Raw genomic sequence first — 13,007 nt, forward strand, 5'->3', positions numbered from 1 at the left:
GAGGAAATAAGACTCAGATTTGGGCCAAAAAAATCGTCCATTCAACCTTTAAACAAAGATAATTAACGACACTATTGCGTTAAGACTGCAGCTCGCTCAAATAAACAGCTTCCCACCTCTATCAAATAAACAACTAATTACATTTTAAAGTAAAGACTGTCTGATAGATTTCATTTGAAGATTGTTTCAGTTTGTTATTTTCATTTGCAACAACTTTAATTCGTTGTTCACTTCCTGATTTCATGGTGTTTATTAATTTTACACTGACTTAGGGAAAACACCATAGAAATGATATAGAATTATACAGGAAGTTGTGTCAATTAGTAAGTAGACTAAGACTATTAGTAAGTAGTAATGATGCTCAAAATGCACCTTCGCTGTCCATAATGTGTAGGAAACGTTTGTCCGAGTCTCTTTGAAAGGGCCTCTGTAAAAAACACTCGTATTGATTTATTCATCTTTCCTTCTGTTCTGCCCCAGGGCGTCTGCGGCTCGTCTGAACTGTGGTTCCAATAGTCCGGCGCCGATTGGACGGCCACGCCCCTCGCCTCCCTGAAGACCACCATGACCCAGGAGGGGCAGCCCTCCGCAGAGCTCCCGCATGCAGAGACTGAGCCAGGAGAGAAGGATGGAGCGGAGGAAAGGGACGAGAGGGACGAGAGTTACGAGAGGGACGAGGGAGACGAGAGGGACGAGGGGACAGGGGGGACAGGGGGGAGTGCAGACACAGCAGAGGCAGACGCCGGGACGAGAGAGAGGGCGGAAGGTGTAAATCCAACAGGACAGAAGCAGGAGGAGGAAGAAGCCGAGGGAGAGAAAGAGGAGACGACCCCAGAGGAAGCACTGATGCACCACCACGACGACAGGTCAGGGCTTTATCACCACCTCTTTCACCACTCTCCCATTTACAATACCATCCTGAGGCCCTCGTAAACAACAGACGTCAACAAAAGTCTGTTGTTGTATGTATATATATATTTACAATCCTGCACATAACTGCATAACGACAGCAGACATGACCGAGCCAAGGTCCTCTGGGACTAACCGGACATAGGTTGACAAGGTGCAGAAAGGAAGGAAAAAAGAACGAAAGAAAGAAAGAAAGAAAGAAAGGGGGATGGAAGGAAAAATAAGGTCAGTTGAGTTTAAGATAAATAATAAAGTTTGTGCAGCAGTTGCACTAACTTCATTATCATAGTTTCCATGACGCGCTTGAATCTCCTCTAAAGACAGTTTTGGATTCAGATCAACAGACGTGTAGCTGTTGTGTCCTTTCTGCTGAACAGAAACAATGTAATGACTGTGTATATAATCTAATAACACAAACTCCAATACTTTTATGGCACTCAGCGTCTCTCTGTGCGGTTTGGCCCGAGCACAATTAGCCTAATGCGCTTCGCTCGCTAAAATGAGAGCGATTACAAACGAGCTGAACAAATCGAGCCAATAGCTTTGACATTTCCAGCGCGAGAGGCGCCACTGAAATTATTATTTGTTGAGAAAAAGGCAGCAAATAAATAGCCCCAAATCTGCTGCTTTGTGAGATTATGAGGCCAAACTTAAAGAAAAATGTAATTCGTTCGTGGTCCAAATACGCCAACGACGGTGAGTGCAGTTCCCCGACACATTACAGAAGCGCTTTGTTCTGGTGGGTTTGACAGGCAGCAGGTATGAGCGCTGCTTTTGAGTCCGCCGGGAATCAGACGGCACCGTTTCATCTTCCTTCGATTGTCAGAGCGGCCACTCGAGCTGAAACACGCTCCGTTCGCACACTCCTGCTCGTGACTATTAAAATGAATATGAATGCAGCAGCGGCGATGATGCCGTTTCAAAAGGCTGAGGATTCAAACGGCTTTCCGCGGCTCACGATTAAGCTGCGGCGTTGGAAGTGCCGAGGATTATAATCGTGCCACTGGAAATGTAGAAGTCGTAGAGCAGTGATGATCGTGACCATGTTTTAATGTCATCAAACGTATCACGCGGCCCTCGTAAATATAAATATGCATGATTTAAGCTTCCAGAAGGGATTTACTCTAAGTTATATGGAATAGAAAAACTGCCCGTATATCTGAGATGAATCATTTGTTTGTTTGTTTGTTGACAAAGGCTGGCCAACGGCATCGGGGAGGACGAGGACGACGCCGGCGAGGACCCGGCCGCGGAGGAGCAGCGGGGAAACATGGACTCGTTCAGCTCCAACTTTGAGTCCACCGTTGAGCAGGCGGACACCGAAGTGGAGGACGAGGAGGAGGACGAGGAGGAGGAGGGGGTCCCAGAGGAGCAGGACGGCCCCGAAAACCAGGACACTTTCAGCTCTGCGTTTGAACAGATCGTGGAGCAGGTGGAGACTCCGGCAGAGGACGAGGAGGCAGAGGAGGAGGGAGGAGACATCAAAGTGGACATTTTAAAGGACGGCTTCAGCTCCATGTTTGAGAGGATTATGGAGTCGGCCCTTCTCCGAGGCGGGACGTGCTACAGCAGCCTGGACTCTCTGGACGTCCTGTCTCTCACCGACGAAACCGACAGCTGCATGAGTTTCGACGCGCCTCTGACGCCGCTCATCCAGCAGAGGGCGCTGATGCAGTGTCCCGAGCCGCTGGAGCTGGAGCTGGCCACGGTGCAGGAGCAGGAGGGGCCGGAGGCGGCTGTGGAGGGGGCGGAGGGCGCGGTGAGAGGGTCCCCGCTGAGGACCACCATCAGCAGCAGCAGGTCCGAGTTTGTCCTGTGCCAGCCGGGACGATGGGCCATCGCCAATGGATACCACTCAGAGGAGCCGGGGGCCACGCAGGGGGCCATGCACAGCTCGGTCAGGTAAGAGATGGTCCACAGACCCCCAAACTCACTTCAGGGGCCTGTCCCATTATTCGAAGTCTCACAGTCTCACAGTCACAGTTTCAAATCAAAAGACAAACTCCTTTGTTTAACGGCATAATTTTGCTAAACAGGTAAAAACACTAAAGGTGCTTCGATACCACTACTGATATCGCCACCGTTCCTGCAAAATTTAGAGAATTGGATATCGGCCTTGTTTCCCATGGTTACATGTGTTGGGGACATCAGCACTGCTTAACTTCAACTAAGTGCATGTAGTCACGCCATAGCTCATTTTATATTTACACAGCTTTGTCACTGCGGTTTCATCACCAAAAAGATTCGGGCTGGAAGTTAAATTTGGCTGTATCTAAAATATAATGCACATTTTTCCTGCAAAGACATTGTAATTTCACAGTCAGTGGTTTGAAACACACACATATACATATAGACTCTATTGTGTCTGCATTTGCCACGTAAACAGAACAGACCGATATGAAGGGATGCCTGCTGGTGTTATTCTTGGCTTTACATTGAGCCTGCGCCGTGTGCACTTCTGTGGACTTGTGGCTCCGTGTGCTGCAGTGTTGATACAGTGGAGGCTTTGGTCGGAGCAGCAGGAGGTGAAGAGCGAGCGAGAGCTGCAGAGACGATGGGGGGATGGCTGGCATTTGAAGGGGGAAATAAAGGTCGGATCTGTGCTCACGTGTAGTTCAGACTGTACAGAATTACAGGAGAAAAGGATTTGTAGTGTATATATATATATATATGTGTAGTATTATGTGAAGGATTTGCACCGTGTGTGAATATTGTGCACTCGGAGATCAGAGGTGCTCAATTTTGGTGCTTTTAATGTAACTTTTCATGCTGGTTGCTGGTGGTTTCTTGGAGATGTTACAGCTTCTTGTTTTTAGTCACTTTGCAGAAAACGTAGCCGCGCCTTTAACAACTGGTCCACTCTGCGTCACTTACATGGAGTTAATATGTTATCTGTTCCCCAGAAGCCTGACTAACACGGCACATTTTAGTAAAACATGTTCCATAACTTGTAAATTATCCACACAATTGTACAAGAAGGTCGGGATTGTTTTAGTTCTACTACTACTTACTTGCATTTAGCCAAGATGAACCAATATCAGATAAAAGTACTTCAGCATGTTCAAAACGTCCCGAAATATTAAGAGTTGTTATTAATATAATTGACCTAAATAACATAAATAGTATTCATACACCTACTATAGTAGCTTTACAACAAAAACAATGTGAAATAAACTGAATTTTGGAAGTTCTGAGCTTCAAAATGAGGAACAACGTGTCAATTACTGGGTTGAAGTTGGTAAAAATATGTGTTGTGTTCTCGAAAAGGATAATTGGAGTTGCAGCAGACAGTGGACAGCACTTTTGAAGGATTCATTGTTGTAAAAAATTTAAGTTTCAGTCTGTGCTCGACTGTTATTTTTGCGACTTTCACATGTCACACAGAAACAGAAACAGAAACAGAAACAGAAACAGGACTGAACTGTGAGAGAGCATTTTCGTTTTAATAGACTCTGAGGAGCTGTTAAACGAACGTTACAGGGTGAACAATGATTCAGCTCATTCTTCTGCTACTGCTGACCAGACACATTGTAACAGCCCTGTGCAGAGAGAAGACCAAAAAAGGACCTTCATAAACCTTTGTGCTTAAACCGGTTTGCATATATATAAAATACATAAATATGTATATAAATGAGGTGTTTGTAACTTATTTTTGGCACAAAGTAGTTTAAGTGCTGCTGAAAGCTTCACTAGGTTCCAAAAATATGATAAAAAGCACAACAATGACAATTCATATAGTAATTTCTGCACAATATATTTACTGTATAATATTCATACTATATTGAAATTTGACAACATAGTGAACGTCTATGGCAGACTTAATACAGAGTTCAGACTTGGGTTGATGAAATAGAGGTGTATTTGAGTTTCGACTTCCATTTTCAGTACTTTCTACCAATTAATTGGTAATTGTTAATCGCTATGAGTCCTAAAGTTTAATCTCACTGAAAACCATGGTTACAGCCGTTGTAGGTGGAAACTCAAAGGCCTGGATGCTGTCTACCCACAATGCCTTTGGTCCGGCCTCCTGCGCTGTCTCCATGGATACAAACCTGGGAATGTCAAAGAGTCGATGCTCATCTCGCTGGATTATTTGACCAAAAGAGGCTCCTCTGACTTATACTAGCTGTGTTTACTTTACATTGTCCCTTCGGTCCAGTGAATCTGACACGTCTGTGTCCAGGGCCTCAGGACAGACCTCAGGACAGACCTCAGGACAGATCTCAGGACAGATCTCAGGACAGACCTCAGGACAGATCTCAGGACAGATCTCAGGACAGATCTCAGGACAGACCTCAGGACAGACCTCAGGACAGATCTCAGGACAGATCTCAGGACAGACCTCAGGACAGATCTCAGGAAAGATCTCAGGACAGATCTCAGGACAGATCTCAGGACAGACCTCAGGACAGACCTCAGGACAGACCTCAGGACAGATCTCAGGACAGATCTCAGGACAGATCTCAGGACAGACCTCAGGACAGACGTCAGGACAGATCTCAGGACAGATCTCAGGACAGATCTCAGGACAGACCTCAGGACAGATCTCAGGACAGATCTCAGGACAGACCTCAGGACAGATCTCAGGAAAGATCTCAGGACAGATCTCAGGACAGACCTCAGGACAGACCTCAGGACAGACCTCAGGACAGATCTCAGGACAGATCTCAGGACAGATCTCAGGACAGACCTCAGGACAGACGTCAGGACAGATCTCAGGACAGATCTCAGGACAGATCTCAGGACAGACCTCAGGACAGACCTCAGGACAGATCTCAGGACAGACCTCAGGACAGACCTCAGGACAGACATCAGGACAGATCTCAGGACAGATCTCAGGACAGACCTCAGGACAGATCTTGACATACTTGGTATTCTAATTTCAAATTCTAATCTCCAAAACAACTACATCTCCCACAACTAGTCCAGACTGAAAGGCCTCAACGTCAGCTGTAAGTCTGTTTAGCTTTAAAGGTGAACTGTGTAAGTGGTGGAGGATGCAGCTGCCTGTCGCCATGGAGATGATATTGCCATTAAACTTGTCTCCGTGGAGACGAGCAGGTGATAGAACCAGACCAAGCTATTTATAGCCACAGAAACACCAGTCTTTCAAAACATAGATAAGTTAAAAGCCACACTCAGGAACATTCCAGGCAAAGCACCAGCGAGTGGTGGACCCGACCAGCATCGATACTGGAGCAGACACCAGCGAGTGGTGGACCCGACCAGCATCGATACTGGAGCAGACACCAGCGAGTGGTGGACCCGACCAGCAACGATACTGGAGCAGACACCAGCGAGTGGTGGACCCGACCAGCATCGATACTGGAGCAGACACCAGCGAGTGGTGGACCCGACCATCATCGATACTGGAGCAGACACCAGCGAGTGGTGGACCCGACCAGCATCGATACTGGAGCAGACACCAGCGAGTGGTGGACCCGACCATCATCGATACTGGAGCAGACACCAGCGAGTGGTGGACCCGACCAGCATCGATACTGGAGCAGACACCAGCGAGTGGTGGACCCGACCAGCATCGATACTGGAGCAGACACCAGCGAGTGGTGGACCCGACCATCATCGATACTGGAGCAGACACCAGCGAGTGGTGGACCCGACCAGCATCGATACTGGAGCAGACACCAGCGAGTGGTGGACCCGACCAGCATCGATACTGGAGCAGACACCAGCGAGTGGTGGACCCGACCATCATCGATACTAGAGCAGACACCAGCGAGTGGTGGACCCGACCATTATCGATACTGGTGCAGACACCAACGAGTGGTGGACCAAACCAGCATCGATACTGGTGCAGACACCAGCGAGTGGTGGACCCGACCATCATCGATACTGGTGCAGACACCAGCGAGTGGTGGACCCGACCATCATCGATACTGGTGCAGACACCAGCGAGTGGTGGACCCGACCAGCATCGATACTGGAGCAGACACCAGCGAGTGGTGGACCCGACCAGCATCGATACTGGTGCAGACACCAGCGAGTGGTGGACCCGACCAGCATCGATACTGGAGCAGACACCAGCGAGTGGTGGACCCGACCAGCAACGATACTGGAGCAGACACCAGCGAGTGGTGGACCCGACCATCATCGATACTGGAGCAGACACCAGCGAGTGGTGGACCCGACCAGCATCGATACTGGAGCAGACACCAGCGAGTGGTGGACCCGACCAGCATCGATACTGGAGCAGACACCAGCGAGTGGTGGACCCGACCATCATCGATACTGGAGCAGACACCAGCGAGTGGTGGACCCGACCAGCATCGATACTGGAGCAGACACCAGCGAGTGGTGGACCCGACCATCATCGATACTGGAGCAGACACCAGCGAGTGGTGGACCCGACCAGCATCGATACTGGTGCAGACACCAGCGAGTGGTGGACCCGACCAGCATCGATACTGGAGCAGACACCAGCGAGTGGTGGACCCGACCAGCAACGATACTGGAGCAGACACCAGCGAGTGGTGGACCCGACCATCATCGATACTGGAGCAGACACCAACGAGTGGTGGACCCGACCAGCATCGATACTGGAGCAGACACCATCGAGTGGTGGACCCGACCAGCATCGATACTGGAGCAGACACCAGCGAGTGGTGGACCCGACCAGCATCGATACTGGTGCAGACACCAGCGAGTGGTGGACCCGACCAGCATCGATACTGGAGCAGACACCAGCGAGTGGTGGACCCGACCATCATCGATACTGGTGCAGACACCAGCGAGTGGTGGACCCGACCATCATCGATACTGGTGCAGACACCAGCGAGTGGTGGACCCGACCATCATCGATACTGGAGCAGACACCAGCGAGTGGTGGACCCGACCATCATCGATACTGGAGCAGACACCAGCGAGTGGTGGACCCGACCAGCATCGATACTGGAGCAGACACCAGCGAGTGGTGGACCCGACCAGCATCGATACTGGAGCAGACACCAGCGAGTGGTGGACCCGACCATCATCGATACTGGAGCAGACACTGGAAACCAACAGAGGTCATGCAGAGGACACAGGATTCTGAGTAATATGTTGATAAAGGACATTTTCTCCTGTAAAAGCTCAAAACAAAAGTAAAATGTGAACGAGCTGCTGCAGTCCAACAACAACTCTGTAAATGTTTAGTTTGTACCTGAAATCTAAAATTCAAAAATCAAGTAAACAGTAGTAGATGAGCAACAGGAACACTTCAGCTACACATGTCACTGACACAGACTTTGGATCACAATGAACTGATTATCTTACTCTCTTTAAATAAGATGAGTCTTAAATTGAATTGAGTCCCATTGGTCGTTCAAGTGTCTGAAATTTCCAACTGCCAAAACTAGACAGAAAAAGCTGGATTGGTGCGTCCCTCGTAGACTCTGTACCAGAAAAGTGACTCCTTTAAAGTACGATCAGACCAGCAACAATAACATACTCCAGCTCTTGGACTGACATAATCACACGTTCTTCTTAATGAGATCGAAGTCCAGCCATCTGCAAAACGAGCCGCTAAACAACACTTGCTTTATTGACGCATTGATCGGCGAGACACGATCGTCACATGATTTGTGTGTTTCCGCCGCGCACATGTCGTCTCTGGGCAGCGGCCGCACTTCCTGGCCACGCGGCGTCGTCTGAAGGCCGGCGGCGGTGGGGGGGCCATGACGTCATCGCTGTCTGAAGGCCGGCGGTGGGGGGGCCATGACGTCATCGCTGTCTGAAGGCCGGCGGTGGGGGGGGCATGACGTCATCGCTGTCTGAAGGCCGGCGGTGGGGGGGGCCATGACGTCATCGCTGTCTGAAGGCCGGCGGTGGGGGGGCCATGACATTGTATTACGTCATAAGGCGCTGGTACAGCTGGCAGCCCGGTGTAAACGCTCTCTCTTCTTTCTCACACTTATTGTGCTTTATCTCCTATATTTTGTAAATATAGTTAGTATATTTTTTCTATTTTATTGTACGATAGGGACACGCGCTGGAATAGTTTTTTAATTCAACTGTTTTTGACTTTTTTCGGCTGGATTTGAGCGTTTTTCGTTGCGGTCGTTGTGTTGTTGTGACGTGAGCTAGCTCCGAGCGAGCCCACCAGCCCCCCCCCCGCGCCCTCCGGCCGCGCTAAAGTACGGCGTGTCGTCGGTACACGTTTATATACACGTTTATATGAAAGAGGAACTTCACGAACGATCGGGACACGCACTGGAATCGCTTTAAATTAACTTGTTTTGACTTTGTTCGGCTGGATTGAGTGATGTGTCTTGGCTCTGAGTCCCCCGGCTCCGGCCCCGCCCCCCGGCTCCGGCCCCGCCCCCCGGCCGGCGCCGTACCGCGTTTCCACAAAGGAGGAACTCATGAAACTGCGGAGAACAGTCGTCTTACCCGGAGATCGTCACGTTATCCCGTCGCAATACTGACCTAGCCTAATACTGATGTGCAATTCTGTCGTATGTGCAATTGCTGTGAAATTCATGTGCAATCTATGTGCTGTCGTGACACATATTCATGTGCAATTACTGTCGGGATCACATGCAATGGTATTTATTTATTTATTTATTTGTCTATGGGAGTTTTTATTTATTTATAGGAGATCTTCTACTGAAAGTGTTTTTCATACTTCCTATAAGTGATCTGTTCTTCTGTATCTACCTCTGTATCTACCTGCGTTGCACCAATGAAATTTCCCCATGTGGGACAATAAAGGAATATCTTATCTTATCTTATCTTATCTTATGACGTCATCGCTGTCTGAAGGCCGGCGGTAGGGGGGCCATGACATCATCGCGCTGCAGGCTTCAGCTGTGAGAAGAAGAGGCACCGGGGCCAGACGAGAGGACACATCTGCTCTGTCTGTGTCCAAAGAGCCATTTACTGAGCTGCGCGTGATGGATCAGTCACTTCATTATCACGGGCCAAAGACACAGACGCACAAACACTTTAATTAGCTTTATGTATTTAAAAACGTGCCATCAAACTAGCTCTACTGTGGTCCTTCAGTCCTTCAGTCCTTCAGTCGATTAATCGGTCCAGTTTGAGTCCTAATGTGCTCTGGTCCTGTTCCAGTTCTTGTTCAGTCCTAATTTTGATCTTTAATAAGACGGTTGCAATTATTTTAACGACGATCATAAGGATTTAAATGGACCGCGGCGTAAAGGAGAGAGTTATCTTTAGATTTGTGGGCGACTGGACAGTTCAATCTGACTTTTGACTTATGTCGTTTTGGCGGTTCTTAACAACGCCGAGAGCTTTCGCCAGTGGCACGGCGACTCATCGATGCCCTGGGCCGTCTTTAGTCGACCAAGACCAAGTCAAACGGCGTCGTACACAACCATAGTCAGAGCCACTTACTGCACAGAATAATAATAATAGCCGTACATTTTTGCTCTCTGTTAGATTTAATAGTTTTAATAGTTATTTGTCTTTATTTGTGACTGTACATTTTTCCACTGACCTTGAACTGTGCTGTACAACGCTCAGATTTACCCAATGTCAGACTAATAAAGGTTTGGTTTTTCTTATACGTGTTTGTAACTGATAACCGCTTTTAATATTAGAACATATCAAATAGGCAAGTGCAGAGCTATCGTCTGATTCTCTCTCTCTCTCTCTCTCTCTCTCTCTCTCTCTCTCTCTCTCTCTCTGTCTCTCTGTCTCTCTCTCTCCCTCTCTCTCTCTCTCTCTCTCTCTCTCTCTCGTGTCCAGACTCTATTCATTCCACCACTTCAGACTGTTATCCGTCTTCATCTCAGCGCCTGTCGCCCGCCGCCATCTCCTCCTCTTCGTCTCTTTCTGTCCGTTATCTCTTATTTGTTTCTCTTATTCGTTTCTCTTATTCGTTTCTCTTTTTCATCATCTCTGTCCTTCTGCAGAATCATATTTGTGCAACTCAAACATTTCGTTATGCTTTTTTGACGTGGATTAAATTATGCAAATGAAATAAATTGCATTTTATTGAAACTGCAAAACATCAAAATATCAAATGTTTGATGTTGAAAATATAGAAATATGAACTGATTAATACGTTACTTAAATTATAGAATGCAAGAACACTTTATTTTGTGTAGTTTTATGTGTTTATGTTGTTTTAAATGCATTGGAAAGTAGTTTGGTCGCCTTAAGTATTATCATTTGTTTAATTTGCAGTTTTATTTTGATGCAACTCTTGGAGGCTGAACAAACGTGACTAAACCAGGTTGTTTTGATCAGCTCCAGCCACAACATTTACCGCTTTATAAATGTAGTCCCTTTGAGGTTATAAACTCTGGAGCGATGTAGGCCTGTGTCAGTTAAATGCCCTCTCCTCGCTCTCCTTGCTCTTCCCTCGCTTCCCTCTCCTTGCTCTTCCCTCTCCTCGCTCTTCCCTCTCCTTGCTCTTCCCTCTCCTCGCTCTTCCCTTTCCTCGCTCTCCTTGCTCTTCCCTCGCTTCCCTCTCCTCGCTCTTCCCTCTCCTCGCTCTTCCCTCTCCTCGCTCTTCCCTCGCTTCTCTCTCCTCGCTCTTCCCTCTCCTCGCTCTTCCCTCGCTTCCCTCTCCTCGCTCTTCCCTCTCCTCGCTCTTCCCTCGCTTCCCTCTCCTCGCTCTTCCCTCTCCTCGCTCTTCCCTCTCCTCGCTCTTCCCTCGCTTCCCTCTCCTCGCTCTTCCCTCTCCTCGCTCTTCCCTCGCTTCCCTCTCCTCGCTCTTCCCTCGCTTCCCTCTCCTCGCCGGTATAAATCTGGACGTTTTGCCTTGTCTTGGTTGAGCTGTTCCCGGTGGCGTGTGACGGGCGTCTGCAGCTGAGCGACGCCCATCTCCCTGGCGGTGTCTTCTGCAGATCTGGAGACATATGGACGTCCTTCTGCCTGAGGCCTGGAGCCAACGCCGAGCTGAAGCTGCACATTTGGTCAAGTTTAGCGCAAAGAAAACTGTTCTTCTTGTTTACATGTTTGAATTCCTTCTTCTGCCCAAGTCTGGCATCGAGTGTCAAAGAGATTTTCCACTGAAGCAGGTGCCGTGTTTGAAGCAGGTGCAGTGTCTGAAGCGAGTGCAGGTCTGAAGCGTCCCGTCCTCTGAGGTTTGGAGTCAGTGTCAGGTCCTGATCCTCTGAGTCACTGGAGCTGCCAGTGAGGCCCAGGATTAAGCTCAGATCTCACAGTGATGACGAGACTTCTGCTGCTGTGAAGAGGAGGAGGAGGAGGAGGAGGAGGAGGAGGAGGAGGAGGAGGAAGTGGAGGAGGAGGAGGAGGAGGAAGTGGAAGTGGAGGAAGAGGAAGAGGAGAAGGAAGAGGAGGAGGAAGAAGAGGAGGGAGGAAGAGGAGGAGGAGGAGGGAGGAGGGAGGAAGAGGAGGAAGAGGAGGAGTGTACTCTCTGTGTACTCTCTGTGTACTCTCTCTGTACTCTCTGTGTACTCTCTGTGTATTCTCTGTGTATTCTCTGTGTATTCTCTGTGTATTATCTATGTACTCTCAGTGTACTCTCTGTGTACTCTCTATGTACTCTCAGTGTACTCTGTGTACTCTCTGTGTACTCTCTGTGTACTCTCTGTGTATTCTCTGTGTATTCTCTATGTACTCTCAGTGTACTCCGTGTACTCTCTGTGTACTCTCTGCGTATTCTCTGTGTATTCTCTGTGTATTCTCTGTGTATTCTCTGTGTATTATCTATGTACTCTCAGTGTACTCTGTGTAATCTCTGTGTACTCTCTGTGTACTCTCTGTGTATTCTCTGTGTATTCTCTATGTACTCTCAGTGTACTCTGTGTAATCTCTGTGTACTCTCAGTGTACACTGTGTACTCTCTATGTACTCTCTGTGTACTCTTTGTGTATTCTCTGTGTGTTCTCTATGTACTCTCAGTGTACTCTGTGTACTCTCTGTGTACTCTCTGTGTACTCTCTGTGTATTCTCTGTGTATTCTCTATGTACTCTCAGTGTACTCCGTGTACTCTCTATGTACTCTCTGTGTATTCTCTGTGTATTATCTATGTACTCTCAGTGTACTCTGTGTACTCTCTGTGTACTCTCTATGTACTCTCAGTGTACTCTGTGTACTCTCTGTGTACTCTCTGTGTACTCTCTGTGTATTCTCTGTGTATTCTCTATGTACTCTCAGTGTACTC

The 13,007-nt window shown here is 48.3% G+C and overlaps 1 protein-coding gene across 1 annotated transcript in view; it reads left to right on the plus strand.

Moving 5' to 3' along the window:
• The first annotated feature begins 2,079 nt into the window (after nucleotides 1–2,079).
• Nucleotides 2,080–13,007, plus strand: part of psd2 (pleckstrin and Sec7 domain containing 2) — a 61,863-nt gene continuing 50,935 nt past the window's right edge. Inside the window, exon 1 of the mRNA XM_072439906.1 lies at nucleotides 2,080–2,811. Coding sequence (XP_072296007.1) covers nucleotides 2,180–2,811 — 632 coding nt within the window. The 5' untranslated portion in view covers nucleotides 2,080–2,179. The remainder of the gene's footprint in view (nucleotides 2,812–13,007) is intronic.

Source organism: Eucyclogobius newberryi, unplaced genomic scaffold (assembly GCF_026437365.1).
Source record: "Eucyclogobius newberryi isolate DKJ021-1_F unplaced genomic scaffold, fEucNew1.0.hap1 SCAF_11, whole genome shotgun sequence".
Lineage (NCBI taxonomy): Eukaryota > Metazoa > Chordata > Actinopteri > Gobiiformes > Gobiidae > Eucyclogobius > Eucyclogobius newberryi.